Source organism: Mobula hypostoma, chromosome 12, assembly GCF_963921235.1.
Source record: "Mobula hypostoma chromosome 12, sMobHyp1.1, whole genome shotgun sequence".
Classification (NCBI taxonomy): Eukaryota; Metazoa; Chordata; class Chondrichthyes; order Myliobatiformes; family Myliobatidae; genus Mobula; species Mobula hypostoma.
Window position 1 is genome coordinate 54,242,901 of NC_086108.1, and position 14,886 is coordinate 54,257,786.

Below are 14,886 nucleotides of genomic sequence, written 5' to 3' on the forward strand. Positions count from 1 at the left end.
TGACAATAATAATGGCTGATAAGGAAGAAGTGGCTTATAGATGGAGATTTAATTGAACATTATTAAAACGTCAAGATTTCTGTGATTTTATGAAAAAGCAGATTCAATTTTTTTTGGATACAAATTTTCATTCTGTGGATGATAAATTTATATTATGGGATGCGATGAAAGTATATCTTAGGGGCCAGATAATAAGTTATACGTCTAAAATTGAGAAAGAATATATGGCAGAACTAGATCAATTGGAAAAAGAGATTACAAAAATAGAAAAAGAATCTCAAAGATATATGTCAGAAGAAAAACGAAGACAACTTGTCAATAAGAAGTTACAATATAATACGCTTAAGACATATAGAACGGAAAAAGCAATTATAAGAACTAAACAAAGGTATTATGAGTTAGGTGAGAGAGCACATAAAATTCTTGCCTGGCAGTTGAAAACAGAACAAGCTTCCAAAACAATAAATGCAATTAGAACAAGGGCAAATAAAATATCTTATAAACCTCTTGAAATAAATGAAACTTTAAAAAATTTCTATTCTGAATTATATCAATCAGAATCCCAAAATGATGTTAATGAGATAGAAAGGTCTTTATCACAAATTTCTGTTCCAAAATTGAATTTGGAAGAACAAAAGGGATTAGATATGCCTTTTACATTAAAAGAAGTTGAAGAAGCTTTAGGATCACTCCAAAGTAATAAATCTCCAGGAGAAGATGGTTTTCCACCTGAATTTTATAAAAAATTTAAAGATTTATTATTTCCTCTTTTTATAGAACTAATATGTCAAGCAGAAAAAATACATAAACTTCCAGAATCTTTTTCAACAGCGATTGTAATAGTATTGCCAAAAAAAGACAGAGACCCTATGAAACCAACATCATACAGGCCTATTTCTTTATTGAATACGGATTATAAAATAATAGCAAAAATTTTATTGAATAGATTATCTAAATATTTACCAAAATTAATACATATGGATCAAACAGGATTTATTAAAACTAGACAATTGGCAGATAATGTAACCCGGCTACTCAGTATAATTCATTTGGCACAAAAAAGGGATGAGAAGAGTATAGTAGCAGTCTTGGATGCAGAAAAAGCATTTGATAGATTAGAATGGGATTTTTTATTTAAAGTATTAGAAAAATATGGGTTAGGAACATCTTTTATAAATTGGATTAAAACTTTAAATTCTAACCCTAAAGCTAAAGTAGTGACAAATTCTCAAATTTCAACACCATTCCAGTTAAAAAGGTCAACTAGACAAGGTTGTCCATTATCACCTGCTTTATTTGTACTGGCGATAGAGCCATTAGCAGAACTAATCAGAATTGATCCAGATATTATGGGTTTTAGAGTTAATAGGAAGCATTGTTTGTAACTTATTGAGTAGCGATTACCTTTGTGATTAGCATATAAATATCGAGCCCACATTTAGCTAGCAGACCTTTCTGCGGAAAGCGTCTCGAGATGCCTGCTGTACTTTGTGTCGAATAAAGAAGCTGCTTTGTATCTACCACTGACTGTCTCTCCAGTAATTTCATCCACACTACAACACATTACAAACAGCAGGGGTCCCAGCACAGATCCCTGTGGAACTTCACTAATTACAGACCTCCAGCGCGAATAAGTCTCTTCAATCACTACTTTCTGTCTTCTATGTGCAAGCCAGTTTTGAATCCAAGCAGCCACTTTGCCACGGATCCCATGCATCTTAATCTTCTGGTTAGCTTCCTATGAGGGACTTTGTCAAAGGCCTTACTAAAATCCATGTTGACAATATCCACTGCCCTACCCGATCCATCTCTCTTGTCACCTTGTCAAAGACCTCAATGAAGTTGGTATGGCACAACTTCTTAAAAATTTATTCATTTATGGGATGTGGGAATCACCAGCTAGGCCAGCATTTATTACCCATCCCTAGTTGCCCTTGAGAAAGTGGTGATGAGCTGCCTTCTTGAACTGCTACAGTCCCTGAGGTGTAGGTACACCCACAGTGCTGTTAGGGAATTCCATGATTTTGACCCAGCAACGATGAAGGAACAGTGTTATGTTTCCAAGTCAGGATGGTAAGTGACTTGAGGGGGATTTCCAAATGGTGGTGTTCCCATGTATCTGCTGTTCTTGTCCTTCTAGATGGTAGTGGTCGTGGGTCTGCGAGGTGCTGCCTGAGGAACTTTGGTGTATTATTGCAGTGCATCTGGATAGTTCACACTGCTGCAACTGTTCATCAATGGTGGAGGGATTGGATACTTGTGGAAGGGGTACCAATCGAGTTGGCTGCCTTGTACTGGATGGTGTCAAGCTTCTTGAGTGTTGATGGAGCTGCACTCATCCAGGCGAGTGACAAGTATTCCATTACACTCCTGACCTGAACCTTGTAGATAGTGGACAGGCTTTGAGGAGTCAGGAGGTGAGTTACATGCAACAGGATTCCTAGCCTACTCTGGTAACCACAGACAACTTGCCACGTGCAAAGCCAGGCTGGCTCTCCCTAATGAGGCAATAGGTTTCCAAATGCTCATGTATCCTTTCCCTAAAGAATTTTCTCCAGCAATTTCTCTACAACTGATGTGAGACTCACTGATCTATAGCTGCCAGGATGTTTCCTTGTTCCCTTCTTAAATCGAGGTACAACGCTCCCTGGGACCTCGCATGTGGCTAGAGAGGACACAAAGTACTGTTCAAGGGCCCAGCAATCTTGTCTCTTGCCTGGGGTAAATCCCATCAGACCCTGGGCACATCCATCTTAATACTCCTTAGGAGCCCAAATACTTCCTGCTCCTTGACCCTGAAATGCCCTACATATTTATACACTCAGTGCCAATCTCCTGGCCCTCCATATCAATTTCCTTGGTAAATAATGATACAAAGTACTCATTAAGTACCATGTTTACATTTTCTGTATCCAAGCAATTGTTCCCCCCCTTTATCCTAAGCACATAGCCTTGTAGTGCACCTGTGTTAATGATGACTGTGGAGGAGATGTTGCTGCCAGTCCAAACTGACTAGGTCTGAAAGTGAAGAAATCAAGGATCCAGTTGCACAAGGACATATTGAGGCCTAGGTCTTGGAGCTTATTGATTAGTTTTGAGGGGAAGATAGGGTTGAATGCTGAGCTATAGCTGACGAAGAGCATCCTGATGTCTGCATTTTCACTGTCTGCATGTTCCAGGGCTGAGTGAGTAGCCAATGAAATGGCATCTGCTGTTGACCTGTTGTGACAGAAGGCAGTATATTCTTTACTTTTTTTTGTTCCTTTAATTCACCATACCTGCTAATATGTTCATTACTTATGAATTCTTATTTTGTATCACATCCTTGAATCAAATACCTTTCACCAAGGAAAATATCCGTAAGAGCTTAATCGACCATAGATAGCATATGTGTACTGATGTCCAAGAACCAGTTGTCTCCTTGTTGAAATTTCCTGGAGCCAAAATCTAAAGAAATTATATTTTCAACAATCTCTTGACAGGCTGAGTTACAGCAAGCTGTCAGTCTTTCATCTACTGTCAACCAAATGGGGGCTGTAACAGTTAATTATTATCTGCTTGGATATAATTTATTTTGTTGAAATATCTTTACAATCAGAATCTGGTTTAATATCACTGGCATATGTCGTGAAATTTGTTGTTTTGCGGCATCAATACATTCAGTGCATAATGTTAAAAATGTGCAGTGCTCCCTCCATACCAGACAGTGGTACAAACTGTTATAATGTTCTCCATGGTACACCTGTAGAAATTTGTGAGAATCTTTGGCAACATACCAAGTCTGCTTAAAAACTCCTGATGAAATACAGTCATTGTTGTGTCTTCTTTGTAATTGCATCAGTATGTTGGACCCAGGATAGATCTGCAGAGATATTGACACTCAGGAACTTGAAGCTGCTCACCCTTTTCATTGCTGATCCCTTGATGAGGATTCATTTGTGTTCTTCGACTTTCCCTTCATGATGTCCACAATCAATTCCTTAGTCTTACCTTGAGTGCAAAGTTGTTGTTGTGACACCACTCAACCAATTGATCTGTGTCACTCCTGCATGCCTCCTTGTACCATCTGAAATTCTGCCAATAGTTGTGTCATCAGCAATTTTATAGATTGTATTTGAGCTGTGTCTAGCCATACAGTCATGGATGTAGAGAGTGGAGCAGCAGGCTAAGCATGCATCCCTGAGGTGTGCCAATGTTAATCGTCAGTGAGGAGGAGATAGTATTTCTCATCCACACTGATTCTCGGTGAGTAAGTCAGGGATCCATTTGCAGAGGGAAGTAAAGAGGCACAGAGTTTGGAGCTTGTTGGATAGAACTGAGAGTATGATTGTGTTGAAGTCTGCAAATATGGCTGATAGTATTGTTAAATTAGTGATTAAGTAGGATAGCTGCAACAGCATCTGCTGTATATCTAAAAGCTATCTAATTAATGATGTATTGTTGCTGGCGAATGCAGCAGGCTAGGCAGCATCTCTAGGAAGAGGTACAGTCGACGTTTTAGGCCGAGACCCTTCGTCAGGACCCTTCGCCAGTCCTGACCAAGGGTCTCGGCCTGAAACGTCGACTGTACCTCTTCCTAGAGATGCTGCCTGGCCTGCTGCGTTCACCAGCAACTTTGATGTGTGTTGCTTGAATTTCCAGCATCTGCAGAATTCCTCTTGTTTAATGATGTATTGTGTTTGCATTTTTAAATGATGTGCATGTAATACGTTTCTGCTAGGTACTGAGCCTCTGGTAAAACTGTTGATTATTATTATCAAAGCTGTTATTTCTAATTTTGTAAAATTACACAGAAGTCGTTGAGGTAATGTTCATTATTACCTTAAGCTCCGTGACTACCTTTGAAATTTAAGCTTTAATTGACTAATCAAAGTTATCTGGAAATGAAACACAAGTTGCTTTATGCATTTAGTCCTTAACTTTGACATATATAGGTAATTTTAATTTCTTATCTTTCAGGATGTATATGAATTGTTGAAAGATTATGAATTGAAATACTGCTATGTAGATAAGAACAAAGGAACAGGTAAGCGGAAATTGTTTAGTGTTTAAGAAACACACATTTATGAGGAGATATTGTGCAATCACTTGCATTCCCCTTGATCTAAAAAGTGACCTAGAAAGTACATGACTTTTAGTAATATGCCACAGGCCAATTATTGTTCCTATGTGTACAACTGCAATATTAGTGTCTACCTAAACAAAATAGAAAAAGGCAAAGTGGTAAATGTATTATGTAGGAAAAATCAAAATACTTGGTGAAAAACTGATGTACGTAGGGATCTTGCTGTGCCATTTCAAGAGATGCTGTACCTTCACTTTGCCTCCCAAAGTATCAATACACAAAATATGAAAGGTGACCAGTTTGATATGCATTGAGAAACCCATCTGCTTGTAGAAAGTAGAGGAAAAACCTTCTTTGTTCTCAAATCAGTCCTGGAATTTGCCACAGTGTTTTCACAAGTGTATTGGATAGGTAGATACTTGAGAATTATTTGATGACCTCTGGGGAAAGCTGAGCTTTAGAGCTGACATGGTTTGCTGTATGGAGTATATATACTGTAATAATTATGTTATTCTACTTGGGGATTGGCTAAGAATATGAATGAAGCACTGTTAAGGAGAATCTCGTTGATTGACAGAGCAAGTTTGAGTCTTTGCCCTATACCTGTTTCATTGTTTTGTTTAACTCCATTTGCTGCCACTGAATGAAGCAGTCTTTTCTCACGTCCAGTGAGACCAAAGCTGGCAAGTATTGAGGTGATGCATGAAAACTAATGTCCTAGCTATACAAATGACATACAATGAATGGCTACCTTTTATATACTAGCCACTTCGCTTTGACATTTAATATTATTGCCATTGCTGATCCCCAGCCAGTAATGCACTAATTTTTGTTATTGACATAAAAAACTCTATGAACTGGCTGCACCAGCAACATGTGCACTAGAGCAGTGAAGCTGGTTATTCAGTGGTGGGTGGTCCTTGACGCCTCAAAATTGCTTCAACATCCATAGTGGGCAAACCTGTTTTGCAGTTATTACAGTGAAATGTTCCTCTTCCCTTTCTAAATACTGCTCGAACAGTGTTTTAAAAAAAATGAATACCATCCAGAGAGTAGCTCTCTTAATGCACACTTTTCTTATCTACGCAGGCCCACATTGTGGCTTCTTTGAACCTTACAAGGTACACTGCCAGTAAGTTGAGAAGACTTCATAATAAGAACCTTCCAAAGCAAAACAAGCAATGTTCCTACAAGCTGATATGTAGGAATACTATTACTTCTAAGTTCTCTTCCAAGGCCTATGTCAACTTGACCTTGAAACTTGTTGTTTTCTCATATGGTTATTGTTAAATTTGTGGAATATCAGGTGATGAAGACATTGACTTGATTTTACTGATGCCATGTTTGAATAATTGTAGCTAGATAGCATTACTGATAAACTCTAGTTTATAATCATGAATCCTGGGTTAATATCCCAAAGAATTTTGCATTGCTCTTGCAATTATATTAAAAAAAAACAAAAAATTGGGGTCAGGAGAATAGGTAGGTGATCAAACTTACTAGAAATGGTTGGTATCTGACTGGAAATTTTAGTTGCAACAAATTATTCTATGTCTGAATGTTACTTAGATCTTGCTGCATGCATACATGCTTCAGTTGCTGTGGAGTTGTAAATGGAATTGAGCATTGTAAGGATGAGATCAAATAAGTATATCCCTTGAGTTGGTTCATTCATTCCCTATCCTTCAGAACTGGATCACTTTGGTTTCTGGTCAAAGACGTTGCAGTCCCCCACCCAAAAACCTGTGTGCTCTTGTTAATTTCAGTGCTGTTTTGCTGAACATGAATGAGTAGTGATTCCTCAACTAAGTGAGGGCAATGACTGGTAATCAAGAGGAGGTTTGATTGCCCATGTCTGATCTTATGCCATAAGGCATACATATCTAAAGGCTAATGGTGATAGTTCTCAGGGTCACCCCATGCCATCTGAGTCACAACCTCTAGTTGGAGGTCTGCTCTCTCAGTGGTACAAGATGTAGCCTAAGGTCTGTGCTTAATTAGTTTGTGATATTGATCTCCTTATTTAGACACCTATCTCCAGTTTTGAGGGCGGCACTCTGGTCTGACTTCTGTTGTAGGAAGGTATTCAAGGATGTGTTCAAAATAATGAAAGATCATTCCAGAGGGAGCATTACATCAATGCAATAGGAGCATGTAGAAGCCCTGAATAAATGGAGGAGCACTTCATCTTATAAAGTGAGTAGATTACATTCTCCCACTCACTTCAAGCTTCTATTCTCATCTGTGGAAAGGGCCTCTATCACCCACAATTGCTGCATCAGCTTCCCCAGTCAGTTCAAAAGTGACAGCGTCAGTGTGGAAGTGGAGAAGAAAAGTTGGAAGTGCAAGTTATTAACCTAGTTCTGTATTTGTGCTCCTTACCTAATATTGTTTGATTTGGCCATAATCTCACGCTAATTCAGATACCATGAAGTTCTGTTTGACATTGGAGGAAAATGAAATAGCAGGTTGAGTTTTGCTTCAGTGTAATGCTGCTTTGAACCATGCAAATTAAAAAGTGAATTTTAAATTTAATGTTACCTAAAAAGATACTGTATGATGCTGAAAGAAATTGGATAACTTGGAGATGTGGTGGAGTTAAAATGGGATTTGGAGGCATGGGATTAACCAGGTTTAGAAAGGATCACTGGGCAGTCATGATCAGCCCAGAATTAATAGATGGCACATTCTTAGGATAGGCAAGGTGGTTGGTGCAGGGCATTTAGAAATGGGATACAGCTGACAGGTCACTTAGTGGGGTTAAAGTCATCATCATTTGGGGAATGGAAGGAGGACAGAAGTGGGGTAATTCTGCTTTTGGAAATGTGGATGAGTTTTCTTTCTTTTTCAATCTTTTTATTAATTTCGAAATATAGAAACAAAACATAGCAATAATACAAATAGTAGGAGATATATTGTTACACTTAAGAAAAGTAATTGTAAAATCAAATAGTGTAAGTTAACAAAGCTCCCAATCATGTAGAACTGACAACGGATAATACAAATCAAAAAAAACCTGAAAAAAAATCATGAAAAAGAAAAAAAAAACAAAACCAAAAAAAAACAAACCCCATCCCCAAAGAAAATTAAAATTAACCAACTAAACCAAAAGACTTGGGCAAAACTAACAACTTAAAAATGGAAAAGAAGAAAACCTTAGTGTCGATGACTCCATTCCCCTCCAACAACAGTACAGAGAGATAAAACAAGTTTGGAAATGATCAAATTACATCAAATGAAAATGCTGAATGAATGGCCTCCAAGTTTTTTCAAACTTAATAGAAGGGTCATAAACTGCACTTCTAATCTTATCCAAATTCAAACACACCATAGTTTGTGAAAACCAATGAAATACCTTAGGAGGGTTAATCTCTTTCCAATTCAACAAAATGGACCTTTTAGCCATTAAAGTAAGAAATACAATCATCCTTCGTGATGAAGAGGTTAAATTATTTAAGTTTATCATTGGTAGTCCAAAGATAGCAGTAATTGGATGAGGTTGTAAGTCTATATTTAGGACCGTTGAAATAATATCAAAAATATCTTTCCAATATTTCTCCAACAAGGGACATGACCAAAACATGTGAGTTAAAGAAGCTATCTCGAAATGACATCTGTCACATATTGGATTAATATAAGAGTAATAACGAGATAGTTTATCTTTGGACATATGAGCCCTGTGCACTACTTTAAACTGTATCAACACATGTTTAGCACACACAGAGGATGAATTCACCAACTGAAGAATTTTTTCCCATTTTTCAGTCGGCATGTTAATCTCAAGTTCTCTTTCCCAGTCAGCTTTAATTTTATTAGAAGCATCAGGACATAAATTCATAATTATATTATATATAATTGCTACTACACTTTTCTGAGAGAGATATAAATCCAAGATTTTTTCCAAAATGGCCATTGGATATGGGTGTGGAAACAGTAATTAAAAAGTTTCTAATCTGTAAATATCTAAAAAAGTGAGATCTGGGTAAGTTATATTCATTAGAGAGTTGATCAAAAGACAAAACAATTATCCAAAAATAAATCGCGAAAAGATATTATACCTTTGGTTTTCCAATCAAAGTAAGCTTGATCCATTGTGGAAGATTGAAAAAGAAAATTTGATATAATGGGACTTGCTAGAATAAATTGATTAAACCCAAAAAATCTTCGGAATTGAAACCATGTACGTAAAGTATGCTTAACTATTGGGTTATTCATTTGTTTATATAATTTAAAAGAAGTAAAAGGAAGTGAAGTTCCTAAAACCGAACCCAAGGAAAACCCTTGTAATGAATTAGATTCAAGATTTACCCAATGAGGGTTTAAAGATACGTCCAAATCTCGTAACCAAAATTTTAAATATCGAATATTAATTGCCCGGTAATAAAATCTAAAATTCGGGAGGGCGAGCCCCCCCTCCTTTTTAGATTTCTGTAGATACTTTTTACCTAACCTAGGATTTTTATTCTGCCAAATATGTGAGGAAATTTTTGAATCTACGTTATCAAAAAAAGATTTGGGGATGAAAATTGGAACCGATTGGAATATATACAAAAATTTGGGCAAAATGATCATCTTAATAGCATTAATCCGACCAATCAAAGACAAAGAGATTGGCGACCATTTGGTAAATAAAAGTTTAATCTGATCAATTAAAGGTAAAAAGTTAGCTTTAAATAAATCTTTATATTTTTTCGTAATTGTTATCCCTAAATATATAAATGAATCAGTAACCAATTTAAATGGTAAACGTCCATAAGTAGGTACATCCTTATTTAAAGGGAATAATTCACTCTTATTAAGATTCAATTTGTAACCAGAGAAGTTACTAAATTGAGCTAACAGATCTAAGATGGCAGGAATTGACTTCTCCGGGTTAGAGATGTATAACAACAAATCATCTGCATATAATGATAATTTATGTATTTCGTTCCCACGGGTAATACCAACAATATTTGGCGAGTCACGAATAGCAATTGCTAAAGGTTCAAGAGCAATATTGAATAGTAAAGGACCAAGAGGGCAACCTTGCCTAGTGCCACGAAAAAGACGAAAAAAAGGAGATCTATAATTATTTGTACAAACCGAGGCTACCGGGGAGTAATATAACAATTTAATCCAAGATATAAATGTCAAATTAAAATTAAATTTCTCAAGAACATTAAATAAATAAGGCCATTCAACTCTGTCAAAGGCTTTCTCAGCATCTAATGAGATAATACATTCCGGGGTAGTAAATGAGGGAGTATAAACAATATTCATTAACCTCCTAATATTAAAGGATGAATAGTGATTTTTAATAAATCCGGTTTGATCCATAGAAATAATTTGAGGTAACACCTTCTCCAATCTAGTTGCTAGAATTTTCGAAAAAATTTTAGTGTCTACATTCAGAAGAGATATCGGTCTGTATGATGCACAATCAGTAGGATCTTTATTCTTTTTAAGAATTAAGGAAATAGAGGCTTCATAAAACGATTGTGGTAATTTACCTAAACTGATTGCTTCCTTGAATATTCTAGACAATTTAGAAGAAAGAATGGAGGAAAAAAATTTTAAAAATTCCACTGTAAACCCATCCGGACCGGGTGCTTTACCAGAATTCAATGATGAGATTGCAGTTATTACTTCTTCCTCTGAAATGGAAGTTTCTAATGATAGGGACTCTTCAGGTGATAATTTCGGAAAACTCCATTTACTTAAAAAATCATGCATGAAATTAGAATCATGAGGAAAATCAGAGTGATATAAAGAGGTATAAAATTCTTGAAAGGTTTGGTTTATCCCAGCATGATCAACTGTGAAAGTATCATCCTGTTTACGAATCTTAGTAATTTGACGTTTAACCGAATCAAATTTCAATTGGTTAGCCAGTAATTTACCCGATTTATCGCTATGAATATAAAAATCACTTCTAGTTCTCATTAATTGATTTTCGATCGAGGATGTTAATAATAAGCTATGTTCCAATTGGAGTTCAACTCTGTGTTTGTACAGCTCCTTACTGGGAGAAATAGCATATTTTTTTATCGACTTCTTTAATTTTATCAACCAACAAAAGTATTTCATTGTTAACACGTCTTTTCAAACCAGCCGAATAGGAAATAATCTGACCACGGATATAAGCTTTAAAGGCGTCCCAAACAGTTCCATTGGAAACTTCTTCCGTAGTATTAGTTGAAAAGAAGAAATCAATCTGCTCCTTTATAAATTTGACAAAGTCCTGATCTTGAAGCAAAATAGGGTTAAATTGCCATTGTCTGCTAGTGCAAGAGGTGTCCATTAACTTGATGGAAAGTTTCATTGGAGCATGATCTGAAATAACAATAATGTCATAATTACAATCAACTACATATGGAATCAAACGAGAGTCAATCAAGAAATAATCAATTCGGGAAAAAGAACGATGAACATGTGAAAAAGAGGAGAATTCCTTATCATTTGGATGTAGAAATCTCCAAATTTCTGAAATCCCAGAATCCAACATGAAAGAGTTAATAATAGTAGCGGAGTTATTCGGTAAAGCCGGACTAGCTATGAATCTGTCCAACATGGGATTCAAACATAAATTAAAATCACCGCCCGTTATCAACATATATTCATTTAAGTTAGGAAAGGAAGTGAATAAGTGTTTAAAAAATTCAGGATAATCCACATTCGGAGCATAAACATTAACCATAGCGACCTTTTTATTAAAAAGTACCCCAGTAATTAACAGAAATCTGCCATTAGGATCTGAAATAATGTCTTGATGAATAAATGTAATTGAAGGATCAATAAAAATTGAAACGCCTTTAATTTTGGCTTGAGCATTTGAGTGGTATTGTTGTTTTTTCCAAAACTTAAAGAAGCGTTGATTGTCCTCTTTCCTTACATGAGTCTCTTGTGCAAAAATAATATGAGCATTCTGTCTTTGGAACACTTTGAAAACTTTTTTCCGTTTTATTGGATGGTTTAAACCATTTGTATTCCAAGAGACAAAATTAATAGTATGAGCCATAATTAAGAATTAACCCTTTGGTGAGTAAGGGGTTAACCATAATGTGAGCTCATGAAATCGGAAGAGGAATACATGATTAGAGAGGAACCGGAAATCTCGACACTGCGGACATCTTTGTAGTTCTGAATCAGCCCAATAGAAAAAATTAGAAAAGAAAAAGACTATCCCATCTCCCAACCCCAAGAACCCTGAACGAAGCCAAAGAAGGCTGAAGAAAGCTCTAACTAAAACCAACTCTAACCCCATTTCTGCAGGGGGCAACTCCAAAAATATATGTTAAATAGGTGACCTCCCAGAGACTAATATATGTAAAAAATAACCAGTATAATAATTAGTCTACATAGTAAAAATTACTAAATATATGAAATTAAAAAAAACTTAGTCAATACGTATAATTAGTTATAGACGAGTAAATAAAAAATCACTTCCAAAAGGAAAAAAAGGATTATGGGAAGAAGAAGCGTAAGAACGTGGCGTCCTGAAAAAAAACAAAGGAGGTTATACAAAAAGAAAGACCAGTCGCCATTTTAATTATGCGAAAACCAAAAATAGGAAACATATAACTAAAACTGATCGTCAGATCAGATCATTAATGATAACGAAAAAGGAAAAGTTAAAACAAGAGGTTAACGAAAGAAAAATGATGTTATTCACAGGAGATAAGTATTCTATATAAGGTATAGAATAACAGCTATAGTAATAAACAAAGAACAAAAATCTTGGACTTACATAAAAAAAAACCTTCATCACACGGTAGTAAAAGGTTTATTTTAAAAAAACACCAGAAAGAAAAAAAAATTGGTGCTGGAAGCACCCGACGCAGATTAAGAGAGGGTGTCTGTATCAGATGGGAAATTATCATCCAAGAAGCTTCGAGCGGCAGTGGTAGAGTGGAAGACACGACGATTTCCATCGGGAAGAGAGATTCTGAGACGTGCAGGATACAATAGTGCCGGTTTGAGATTTTTTTGATAGCATTCCGACATTCGAGGTTTAAAAGTCAGTCGTTCCTTCATCACTTCAGGACTATAATCTTGAACTATCCTGAAGGAATGCTAGCGATACTTGATCATCCCTTGTCGACGAGCAGTCTGGAGAAGTTGTTCTTTAACATTGACATAATGGAAACGAAGAATAACTGGTCTGGGTTTAGAAATAGCCGCTGCCGACTTTATCCACAGTACACGATGGGCGCGGTCGAGTAATGGAGGATCGTTGGGAAAAACTGAACCGAACGAATCCTTTAAAAGTTGAGCAAAGAATATTGCAGGGTCTCCAACCTCAACATCCTCGGGTAAGCCAATTAAACGTAAGTTTTGTCTTCTCGATCGATTCTCAAGATCAATAACTTTGGATTTAAGTTGTTGGAGTTGTTTAGTAGTCGAAGCTAGATTCTTCTCTAAGATCTCAACTTTTGTATCCGTCTTCTGAGATTTAGTATCCAGTTCAGAAATTTTTGCATCGTGTTTTTGAACATCAGAATCCAGGGATTTCAAAGAGTCCGTGATTGATTTTAAATCTTCATTGAGGCTTTGGCGATGTTGTTCAAATTGAGCAGTTAAACTTTCAGATAATTTTATCCGATGCTGCTCAAACATTTCCTCTATAACTTCGTAAGTTAATTCCGTTTATTTGGAATCACCTTTCTTCTTTCCTCCGTTCCCATCAGCGTCTTTCCCATCTTTAGTTCTAGATCTCGTACTCATTTCTCTAAGCTCGAGAGTTACAGTTGACAAAAGGAAATCAATTAATCAGTAAATCAAGAAGATCAAGTAAATCTTCTGGTGTACGTAAAGTTGATTAGATCAAGGAGATCATAGGTTAAAAAAAGGGTAACGGGAATGGAGCGAAGCCAAAGAAACGACCTCACTCCATGAGCACTCCCTGCAGAATCCGTGAATGAGATTTGTAGTGGGGTTTGGACCTGCATGTTAGTGTAAAGGAACTGCAGGTAAAAACAGCTATGTGAGAGGTCCTTGTCAGAAATGGGGTGTTTGTGCAGCAAACTGAGTAGAGATGGGAAAGTTGTTGGAAGGTATTCTGAGGGTCCGGATATATGTGTGTTTGGATAGACATGGACTAATTAAAGATAGTCTGCATGGCTTTGTGCATGGTAGGTTATGTCTAACCAATCTTGTAGAGTTTTTTTGAGGAAGTTACCAGGGGAGTGGATAAAGACAAGGCAGTGGATGTTATCTATGTGGACTTCAGGAAAGCATTTGACAAGGTCCCATGTGGGAGGCTGGTCAAGAAGGTTCAGTCACTGGGCATTCAGGATGAGATAGTAAATTGGATTGGACATTGGCATTGTGGGAGAAGCCAGAGTGGTAGTAGAGGGTTGCCTCTCTGACTGGAGGCCTGTGACTAGTGGTGTGCCACAGGGATTAGGTGCTGGGTCCTTTGTAGTTTGTCATCTATATCAATGATCTGGATGATAATGTGGTTAACTGGATCTGCAAATTTGTGGATGACACCAAGATTGGGGGTGTAGTGGACAGGGAGGAAAGCTATCATGGCTTGCTGGAAAAATGGACTGAAAAATGGCAGATAGAATTTAATGCAGACAAGTACGAGGTGTTGCACTTCGGTAGGTCTTGCACAGTGAGGTGTGTAGTAGAACAAAGTGATCTGGGAATACAGGTACATAATTCATTGACAGTGACAGGTAGATAGGATCATAAAGAAAGCTTTTGGCACATTGGCCTTCGTAAATAATGAATCAATGAGTACAGAAGATGGGATGTTATATGGAAATTGTGTAAGACATTGGTGAGGCCTAATTTGGAATATTGTGTACACTTTTGCTCACCAACCTACAGGAATG

General features: G+C 36.7%; 1 protein-coding gene across 7 annotated transcripts in view; it reads left to right on the forward strand.

Annotated features, from left to right (window-relative positions):
* The window catches only part of raver2 (ribonucleoprotein, PTB-binding 2), a 173,028-nt gene that overhangs the window by 25,693 nt on the left and 132,449 nt on the right, over window positions 1-14,886 (forward strand). For all 7 annotated transcript variants that reach the window (XM_063064137.1, XM_063064138.1, XM_063064139.1 and 4 more), the window contains exon 2: window positions 4,960-5,026. In XM_063064137.1, coding sequence (XP_062920207.1) covers window positions 4,960-5,026 — 67 coding nt within the window. The remainder of the gene's footprint in view (window positions 1-4,959; window positions 5,027-14,886) is intronic.